The sequence below is a fragment of the Arachis ipaensis genome, chromosome B2, assembly GCF_059453495.1.
Source record: "Arachis ipaensis isolate K30076 ecotype BB chromosome B2, ASM5945349v1, whole genome shotgun sequence".
In the NCBI taxonomy this organism is placed as follows: domain Eukaryota; kingdom Viridiplantae; phylum Streptophyta; class Magnoliopsida; order Fabales; family Fabaceae; genus Arachis; species Arachis ipaensis.
Window position 1 is genome coordinate 94,381,498 of NC_142437.1, and position 10,851 is coordinate 94,392,348.

Genomic DNA, 10,851 nt, shown 5'->3' on the forward strand with positions numbered 1-10,851 from the left:
TGGAAGAAGATGAAGAAATGACTGGTACCGCTCTCGAAAATATTGAATAATAGTAAGTATTTATATTTTCTTCCTTCTAATCGAAAAAATAAATACTGGGGCATTTTTTATATCGAAAATAATATTTTCGATAAAGAAATTATTGAATTCTTTGACAAGCTAATATTCGACAAGAATAAGCTTCGATCATTCCCAAGTGCCAAAAAATATTTCGATCAACCTCCAAATACATGTTAGAATTAACTTTGCATTTGGAGCCAATTAGGTACTCTTTACGTACTCTCTATTAATCAATTGACGCAAATATGAAAATCGAAGAGGCAGACTCGACGAGGTCAACTATATCGAAGAAGAGGTTACTGGTGTCGAAGATGGTAGATAGAAAACTGAATTGAAGCAAAAGTAATTTGTTAGTCGAAAAAGATAAACAAGTTGTGAACTTTGAGGTGGAGAATAACTGTATTAGATTCCTTGAAGATGATCAATCGATAAAAAAGAGAATTCTGATCGATTATTATGCGAGAGAGCGGAAGCAATCGAAGGGAGTTATTATGCGAAGATAGTTGGCGGAAGTTACAGATGGCGCTCAAAGAGAGCGGGAACGGTTATTCAATGATTGACACACTGGAAGTTATATCTGAATTTGATTGGTCAAAGACTTCCATAAATACGTGAAAGATTGAAGGAACAAAGGTTGGAATATTTTCGGAGAAAACACTTACACTCACTCACATTCCCAGCGACTTTCTGAGTCAGTCAAGAGTCTTTTTTTTCTTCGAAGAGTTCCGTCCATATCTTTACTTTTCATTTAAATTCCCTGTAACGTTTCTTTTCATGCAATTTATCTTCTTTGCAATGTCATTTCGATTCCTTTAAATTCAACAACTTTTATCCTTTCCAGTCTTGACCTTTCAATTTGTCCTTCATTTTTCCAAACACTTTTTCTTTATTTAATTTGATTCCCCTTTTATTCAAGTCATTTAAATTTTATTGTTCATTTCGAATTTTTGCAAAACTTGGTTCTTTCTTCTTCGTCATTGTCAAAGACATATATTTTGATGCAAATAAAACTGGTACCCGCAAAAGAGGAGTTGGTTTCACTCCCAGACCATTAGAATCGAACCACCATCGATTTGCTAAAAATCGACAAAACAAATTGGCATGCCCGGTGGAACAATTTTAAAATTTAATTGTATCAAAATTTGTTGCTTTCAAGTGTTGCATTGTGCATGCAGTGTTGAAATTTTGGTGCATGCGGTCAAAAAGTGGTAAAATTGTGACCATGTCTGACGAAGTTAATCGAGATTACCAAGTGAGCTCCTCGTCGAATAATCCAGGATCGATGGCTGAGTTTCGACAATATATTGACGAAAGCCATCATGATTTAGTCAAGCTGTTGACTCACCAGATGACTACTGTTTTGAATCCTATCCTGGCAGACAATGAGTCAAAATATGATCGACTGGTTAAACAAGTCGAGAGAATTGCTCGAATTGTTGATTATGATGAGGGGAATGTATTTAACAATCCTGAAAGGGAAAAAAATATCCCTTATCTCGTTCGACGAGATCAACATGCTGATGAAGTTTTGAATAGACTTCACACACAACGTGGATATCATTACCAGGTGACAAGGATTGTCGAAGATGTCCTCAATGGAATGGGTATCAACGTGGGTCTCATGCATTGACCATATTTTGTTTCTGCTTTTCCTTCTGCAGTGCAAATGACAGAAGTGCCAATGGGTGTAAAAAATCCCAAAATAATTATAAAATTTGCAGGAGAGGCTGGAGAGTCAACTGTCGAGCATATAGCTCACTATTTGGTCGAATTAGGAAATTTGACAGATAACGAAAACCTGAGAATGAAGTTTTTTCCTGCTTCATTAACAAAAAATGCTTTCACTTGGTTTTCAAATCTGAGACCCAGTTCGATTTTAACGTGGGCACAATTGGAAAATACCTTTCATGCTCAATTTTATAGAGCAGAATTGAATGTCTCATTGACAAATTTGCTTGCAATAGAACAAGATGATGGAGAATCGATAGATGACTATATAATTCAATTCAAAAATGCTCGCAATCGATGTTATGTGTCGGTCCCTGAAAGCGAGATCGTCAAAATAGCCATCAAAGGTCTTGGCTTGTATATGCATCGAAAGTTACTCAATATGCATATTCCAGATTTAATCTATTTGGCTGAGAGAGTTCGACAAGTCGAAAAAATAAAAGAAGAAAAGAAGAAAGAAAGAGAAATTATTGAATATGAGTTTGTTGAAAACTATATTCAACGATGATAAGTATTTTTGCTTTTGTCCATCTAGCAAAAAAAAAATCATCAAAATAATATTTTCGACAAATTATTGTTGAATTCTTCGATAAGTCAATTTTCGACAAATTCGAACTTTATCAAGTTACAGGTGCATATTAGAACACTTTGGAAGGAGTGCCTACTCTATAAAGGTATGTACAAATATGTCTGTAAAAAGAAGTTCTTGAGAAGTGGTTATTGGCAGTTGTTAGATATAACTGTGAAAAAAAAATATTTATTCAACTTTGAAACTCTATAAATTTGATTAAATTTCAGATAAAAAAAGCTTCTCTGTTCACTTTGGAAATTGTGAAGTTGGAAATTTGAAAAAAAATTTTGATTAAGATATTTTCGAATCATCAAATATGACAACTCTTTGACCATAATGATCCGAGAAGGAAAAGGAAAATTACCATGATTTGGGTAATATGTTGTCATAAAAAATTCGATGAAGTATCGAAAATGAATACGGCTGAAAATATTCAACAAAATGTCAAAGATCCAAGAGTTCGACAAACAACCACTTTGCCTCAAGAGTTTAAAAACAAATACTTGGAGGCATTTCTTATATCGAAGATAATTTTTCTTCGATAAATTGAAAAAAAAATTATTCTGAGCTCTTCAAGAATGACATGATGCTTCACTAATATTTTGCATGCACTACGTGAAAATATTTGTGAAAATTTGTGCAATATATGAAATTGATCAAACAATTATTTGGGGTCAGTTTCGAATTGGTCAAGCCATCGAAGATCAATTTCGACAAAGAAGAGTAAACTGCCACTTAGGCTCAATTTGTTCAGAGTCCACAAGATAATTATTCACCTTCGTTTCGTCGATCCCATGCTATTGGGGTTGGATGAATCAAGAATTGGAAAGAGTTTGGTGAATGAGAAAACGAGAGAATACCGACCGCAATAGGCTCGATATAGTTCTTTTTTATCGAGGCTGTGGAAGTAATACCATTTTTCAAGATCGAAATGGTGGTAACTAAAGTGTTCGAAAGTTGTGTCGTGTTCCTTCTACTTTGACCGATCGAAGTAAAGCAGTTGAAACTCCATTCCTAAAAATAGATTAACTATGTCGAGGAAAATTTTGAGGAAGAAGATGAAGAAATGACTGGTACCGCTCTCGAAAATATTGAATAATAGTAAGTATTTATATTTTATTCCTTCCAATAAAAAAAATAAATACTTAGGGGGCATTTGTTATATCGAAAATAATATTTTCGATAAAGATGTTATTGAATTCTTTGACAAGCCAATATTCGACAAGAATAAGCTTCGATCATTCCCAAGTGCCAAAAAATATTTCGATCAACCTCCAAATAAATGTTAGAATTAACTTTGCATTGGAGCCAATTAGGTACTCTTTACGTACTCTTTATTAATCGATTGACGCAAATGTGGAAATCGAAGAGGCAGACTCGACGAGGTCAGCTGTATCGAAGAAGAGGTTAATAGTGTGGAAGATGGTAGACAGAAAACCGAATCGAAGCAAAAGTAATTTGTTAGTCGAAAAAGATAAACTAGTTGTGAACTTTGAGGTGAAGAATAACTGTATTGGATTCCTTGAAAATGGTCAATCGATGAAAAAGAGGATTCTGATCGATTAGGACTTATCGAGAGAGCGAAGCAATCGAAGGGAGTTACTATGCGAAGATAGTTGGCAGAAGTTACAGATGGCACTCAAAGAGAGCAGGAACGGTTATTCAATGATTGACGCACGTGGAAGTTATATCTGAATTTGATTGGTCAAAGACTTCCATAAATACGTGAAAGATTGAAGGAACAAAGGTTGGAATATTTTTGGAGAAAACACTCACATTCACTCACATTTCCAGCGACTTTCTGAGTCAGTCAAGAGTCTTTTTTCTTCGAAGAGTTCCTTCCATATCTTTACTTTTCATTTAAATTCCCTGCAACTTTCCATGCAATTTATCTGTTTTGCAATGTCATTTCGATTCCTTTAAATTCAACAACTTTTATCCTTTTTAGTCTTGACCTTTCAATTTGTCCTTTATTTTTCCAAACACTTTTTCTTTATTTAATTTGATTTCCCTTTTATTCAAGTCATTTAAATTTTATTGTTCATTTTGAATTTCTGCAGAACTTGGTTTTTTCTTCTTCGTCATTGTCAAAGGCATGTATTTTGATGCAAATAAAACTAGTACCCGCAAAAGAGGAGTTGGTTTCGCTCCCAGACCATTAGAATCGAACCACCATCGATTTGCTAAAAATCGACAAAATAGTAAGCTAACTGGCTTATCTTCTTCAATCTTTTCAGCACCGTCAGTTTCCGCAGACTCATTTCTCTGCTCCGCTAGTACAACAATCTGCATCATTAGAAAACTGAATTTCCAGCCCACATTTCTCGCAGCATTGCGAGATGCTAAAAAAATATAAAAGAAATTCTTACTTTCTCACTCCGTGCGAGATACTTCAAAGAAAATTAAAAAACAAAAAACTCAATTGCTTCTCGCACTATGCGAGAAATCCATGGCCATATTCTGGTGTTTCACTTCCAAGCCCTAGTCTGGGGCATAACACCAAAAAGTTTTCATAACAAAATTTTTTATCCAAAGATGATAGTAGTTTATACTCTTTTTCTTTCTTATATCCTATTATTTTACCTTATGATTGATCAAAGTTAAGATATTTTCATAGGAGAATACTCTCAATAAACAGTCTAAGTTCATATATAATTTTAAAATATTAACCAGAATTTAATTTTGATACACTGTAAATATAAAATTATTTTATGCATATAATTACTTAATATCATGTTAGCAAAAATATTTATTTTATACATTGATCGTGTTAATGGTTATCCCAAAAATAACAAATGTGATTGAGTAACAGTCTAAAATACATCAAAATCAAAATCATATTAAGCATTATCATTAATCAAATTCTTACACCAAAAAGAATAAGGTACGAGCACTTATTTGTAAAATATATGCTTAGAAAAAATTTAATACAAAACTACTATGCTAAGAAAATTTACTCACAATTTTACATCAGTAAAATAATGGCCAAATGTTACAACCAAGTACTCTGTAACCTGCTGTTTCATTCGATTTTGATTTAAAAGCAAATGCTAAAGGGAATGAAGTATATGATGAGTATATGAGAGATACAAAGCCATTCATTTTTAAAGGGGGTGATCACTTGAAAGTCTAACTCTAACATGAAAATAAAAGCAACAAGTGAAGTTATAAAATCTTTTTTTTTTGAATAAGAGAGCTCAACACAATGAAGTGGAGCGACAAACAAGCCAACAATTCAACAAGAATACAAAATAAAGACAACAATCTCCTTAATGTCATCTCCGGCATTGCCATCAACAACAGAAAGGATCTAAACTACTCCATTCTCTATAACTGTTGAAAGATTTCTGAAATACCACCTCTGCAGTTGCCTCCTTGTTATTAAAAATTCGTCCGTTTCTCTCGAGCCAAACGTTCCAAATGACCGAGAAAAAGCAAATGAGCCACTTGTTGCGCTCCACCTTCCTGTTAGCAGCACCTGTCCAACTCTCAAATTGTTCTTTTAGTGAGCCCGGGACAGTCCACGATCTCCCAAATTCAGTTAGCCATTGACACCACACCTGCCAAGTAAACTCACACCCCAAGAATAAATGGTGAATAAGTTCAACATCTTTGTTACACAGGACGCACATGTTATCACCTTGGCTAATAATTCCCAATCTATGGAGTCTTTCTTTAGTATTTACTCTTCCTATAAGAGTGAACCAAATAAATAACTCCACTCGTGGCGGCACCAAACCTTTCCATAGCGTTCTTGTGAAACTGTAGCTGGTTATATCCTCCGGGAGGGATTCTGACTGTACTACCTGCACAAAAGAGTTAGTTGAAAATATACCTTCCTTGTCAAACTTCCAAAAGATTCTGTCCGGCTTATCATGTGATAGCTTTATAGGCCTTAAGGTCTCATGCAACAGATCCACTAATTCCAGCTCCCATTGGTATAAAGCTCGCCTCCACTGAAAATTCCAAATCCACTCTAACCCATCCCAGAACCCACAATCCCCTATGACAGATCTTTTTTGGTTTGAAATGGAGAAAAGCCTTGGAAAACTCAACTCTAACGGACCACTTTGTAGCCAGACATCTTCCCAGAAACGAGTCCTCCTTCCGTCACCTACCTCCATAGACAATCCCGCAATCATCTTATCTTTTATAGTATTATCTTTGAGTTGCAGATGGCAGATATCCTTCCATGGGCCCCCTCTAGTAGGTAATATTTGAGCTGATAACATCACACTGGGATTCAAATCATAACAAGAACATACCACCTTCTTCCATAATGGACATTCTTCTTTCGAAAAACACCACCACCACTTGAACATGAGCGCAGCGTTTCTAATCACAGCATCACCTACCCCCAATCCCCCCCCCAGCTTTTTAGGGGCTTGAACCACCTCCCACTTAACTAGCGCCATGCCATTCCTACCTTCCTCCTTACTCCACAGGAACTTTCTCTGCAATGATATCAATTTTTCTGCCACTGCCTTTGGCATCTTATACAGGCTCAAGTAGTACACCGGCAAGCTATTTAACATGGACTTAATAAAGACCAGCTTACCCGCTTTGTTGAGTACCTTTGCTTTCCATAGACTGAGCTTCTCCTCTACCTTGTCAATTATCGGTTTCCAAGTCCTGACCAGTCGTGGGTTCGCTCCTAAGGGGATGCCAAGGTATCTGACTGGAAGGTAGGCCTCCTTGTACCCCAGCAAGTTACACATGTTGGATGTCCACTGCTGTTCACAGTTGATTGGGATTAGACTTGATTTATCAAAGTTAATGGATAATCCCGACATCATCTCAAAGCACCTTAGCAGCCTGGCATAGTTTCTGATGGTCTCCTCTTCTGGCGGACAGAACAATATAGTGTCATCAACAAACTGGAGATGTGACAACTCTATATTGTCCTTACCAACTAACAGCGGCATAATACATATGTTTCTGACTGCCTCCCCTACCATCCGATGCAGAACATCAACAACTAGAATGAACAGAAACAGAGATAAAGGATCACCTTGTCTCAAACCCCTCTCCATCTTAAAAGGTTTAGATGGTGAGCCATTTATCAGGATTGACATAGATGTTGTGCCAACACACTCCTTAACCTATTCCCTCCATTTCCAGCCAAAGCCCATCTTCTGTAGCACAATGTCCACAAAGCTCCATTTGACCCGATCATAAGCCTTCTGAAAGTCTAGTTTAATGATTGCCGCTTTCTTTCTTTTCGTCTTCAGCCATTGCACTGTTTCGCAAGCAATAAGTGCCCCATCATGTATTTTCCGACCCTTGACAAAAGCGCTCTGTGTCTCTCCCACTAGACCTGGCATGACAGATCTCATTCTCCTGACCATCACTTTGGAAATCACTTTGTATACGCAACCTACCATGCTTATCGGCCGGAGGTCCTTAATCTCCTTGGCTCCTGTGTACTTAGGTGCGAGAGACACCCAAGTAATATTAGAGTCAGAAGGCAACCTTGAAGATCAGAAAAAATCCATAACAGCTTTGGTGAACTCAGCACCAATCTCATCCCAGCACTTCTTGATGAAATTCATGTTATACCCATCACTTCTTGGAGCCTTAGAAGATTCGCAATCCCAAACTGCCTCTCTAATCTCCTCTGATGTCAGTAATCTCTCCAAAGCTATGGACTCCTCTTCATCGATCCGATTTACCAGTCCATCCCTAAATCCCACCACCGGTGATCTCTCCTGGTGATACAAATATTTATAGAAGTCTCGGATAGCAATCTTGATCCGAGATTGATTCCTCACCAACCTACCGTTAATTATCAGGCCATCAATTCTATTGTTCCTCCTTCTTGCCGACGCCAAGTTATGGAAGTATCTAGTGTTTTTATCCATATCCTTCGCATGCTTGGAGCGTGACATCTGCTTCCAGTGTATTTTTTTTCTCACATACCACTGCTTGCAACAGCTTACTAGAGCCTTCCTTCTAGCCTCCGATGTACCATCATATACTCCATTTCTTGCCAGCTCATCTACCTTCTTGATCTCCTCCTCAAAGTGCTGAATTTTCTTATCCATGTCACCGAATTTATCCTTATGCCATCTTCTCAAAGGCATCGTAAGAGCTTTCAGCTTATCTGTGAATTGCACCTCACCAAGGTTCCTCCATTCCTCTCTGACCATTCTTAAGAAACCTTCATGGGTAAAACAGGAATCTAAACTTCGAAATGGACGCAGACCATCTCTGCATATGGTATTCTGAACTATAATTGGACAATGATCTGACAGGCCTCTCGGTCCCCCTTTTAACCGAATCTCTGGAAATTCCTCCGTCCATTCTAAGCTCACAAGTACCCTATCAATACGACTGCAAGAGCTGCCTCTAAACCATGTATAGTTGCGATCATTCAAAGGTAAATCCACTAACTGCATATCCTGAACCCAACTCTTAAAATCTTCTGCTGATGCTGTTAATCGGTCCTGATCTTTCCTCTCTTCAACCTGTGTAACCTCGTTAAAGTCACCCATGTAACATATCGAAACTTGACATAAGCCAGCTATAAAGCTCAGTTCCTCCCACACAGCAAGTTTTCCTGCTCTAGTATGAGCACCATATACCAAACAAAAAGCACAACGATAATCATTTTTCAAAAGGACTCCTTCCACACATAACCATATCTCCCCTTTGTAACAGTTATTCATTCTAAACAGCATGATATCCCACATCAATAGCAGACCCCCCCCCCCCGACGTGCCTTCCGCACCTACAAACTCCCACCCCACTGCATCACTTCCCCAAATTCGTACTACATCAAACTTAGTCACAACTTGCATTTTAGACTCAACCAATCCTAACATATTTAATTTCTGTTTCTTTTTTAGCTCTTTAACCATACTCAATTTTCCAACCCCTCTTAACCCCCTAACATTCCAAGAGCTAAAAATCATAATAAAACTTTTTTACACACCTTTTTAAACTTTTTTGGTCTACATCTCCGAGCCTTTTCTTTTTGCTTGGCCAATCTCCTCTTCTGATCTAGTGCTTCATTCTGTTCTTGCAAAATTGCCATTATATCATCATCTTCATTGTACTGCTCTGCTCCGGATTCAACTGTCAGTTTCCATGCCCTTTTATTTTCGAGCATTTGCTCTTCTCTGCTCAAAGCATTCCCACCACAGAGCTCATGGTATCCAGAGTCAATATCAATCTTCCTCCCATTCGCGCCATCGCCCTCAGCAACCTGTTTTTCAATTCTAAAATCACCGTCCATCCCATTCTCGCCACTTCCTTCCTCAAGCCTTACCAGTACCCCAGTCGCGTCGGCCTCTAGTGCATGTTCACCATTTTCAAGGAGCCCAACTCGGTATCCTATGGCAAACTTCCCCCTTGATGTACCCCTCTCCTTAGTACTACATTCGCACATTTCCTTCCTGGAGGGACCAAGCTCTGCCTTCACTTTCATTGGGATATCAGATTGCAAGGGAAGCTTCGAACAGCCGCCTGTCGTCCCTCTTTCAGACGCTTGGTTCCCCGCCATGGCTCGTGAACCGCAGCAAACAACAGAGTCGCTTCCTTGCTCGCCAGCTCAGTGGTACCCTCCCACATCAGCGAAACAATTCCCCGTCACCGGACCTGAATCGTCGCAGCCAATGCAGCAGTGTGCTTGCTCACCGATTCGGAGGTCCGCAGCACCGTCCGCATCAAGGTTCTCTTCTTCGCGCAGGTCTTCAGTCGAACGATTCCCCTTCACTGGACTTGAACCGTCGCAGCCAATGCAGCCGTGTGCTTGCCCGCCGATTCGGAGGTCAGCCGCACTGTCCGCGTCAAGGTTCTCTTCTTCGCGCAGGTCTTCAGCCGCGGCGGGTAGACCAGCAGCAACTGGGGCGTATCTAGCCGGCCCAACCCGTTCCGGATCCACCAACAGCCCTAGCCTTCCTGCTCCAACGTTAAGTGGGCCCGAACTTGAAGATAAGCAGCCCAAACTCCCTCCTTCAGCGCCTGTGCCTTGCAGTATGTAGTTGGGCCAGAAACTAGGCCTGTCTTGATTGGGCTTATTCCTCCTAAGACTTCCTATATTCAACCCATCAGTAGCATAATTCCTAGTATAATCCCAAGTAACCATTTTTTCTGATTCATCAGCGTTAACCAAAGCATAATCTCCCTTTAAATTAGCAATTCCATTAACTACAAAATCTTCACTTTCCGTTGAATTTTGAATGTGAATTAATTTGCAATAATTCCATTCATTCAAAATGGGTTCAGGAATTACCAATCTATCCTTATCATCTTCTACCTCCCGTGTTACTGTCATCGCCATCTCAACCACCGGATTAATTACCAATCTTCACTTTCCGTTGAATTTTGAATGTGAATTAATTTGCACCCAATATTTCACATGTTCTTAAGAGACAAGGTTTAATTCCGTCATCAAACTTGTACTGTGACCCATAACTCTCGTGACCGACCTCTTTAACTAGAACGTCAAACCCACTAGTACCAACTGTGATGTGAATCCATTCGTTAAT

The 10,851-nt window shown here is 38.7% G+C and overlaps 2 protein-coding genes across 2 annotated transcripts; one reads left to right on the plus strand and one right to left on the minus strand.

The window, feature by feature from the left end:
• The first annotated feature begins 1,282 nt into the window (after nucleotides 1–1,282).
• LOC107627433 (uncharacterized) lies at nucleotides 1,283–2,296 on the plus strand. The gene is made up of 2 exons (XM_016330267.1): nucleotides 1,283–1,664; nucleotides 1,722–2,296. Exons 1-2 carry the CDS (start codon nucleotides 1,283–1,285, stop codon nucleotides 2,294–2,296), a joined length of 957 nt encoding a protein of 318 aa, XP_016185753.1.
• A 5,543-nt stretch (nucleotides 2,297–7,839) lies between these two features.
• LOC107627435 (uncharacterized) lies at nucleotides 7,840–9,159 on the minus strand. The gene has a single exon (XM_016330269.2). The coding sequence runs from the start codon at nucleotides 9,157–9,159 to the stop codon at nucleotides 7,840–7,842; it is 1,320 nt and encodes a 439-aa protein (XP_016185755.2).
• Nucleotides 9,160–10,851: the final 1,692 nt, after the last annotated feature.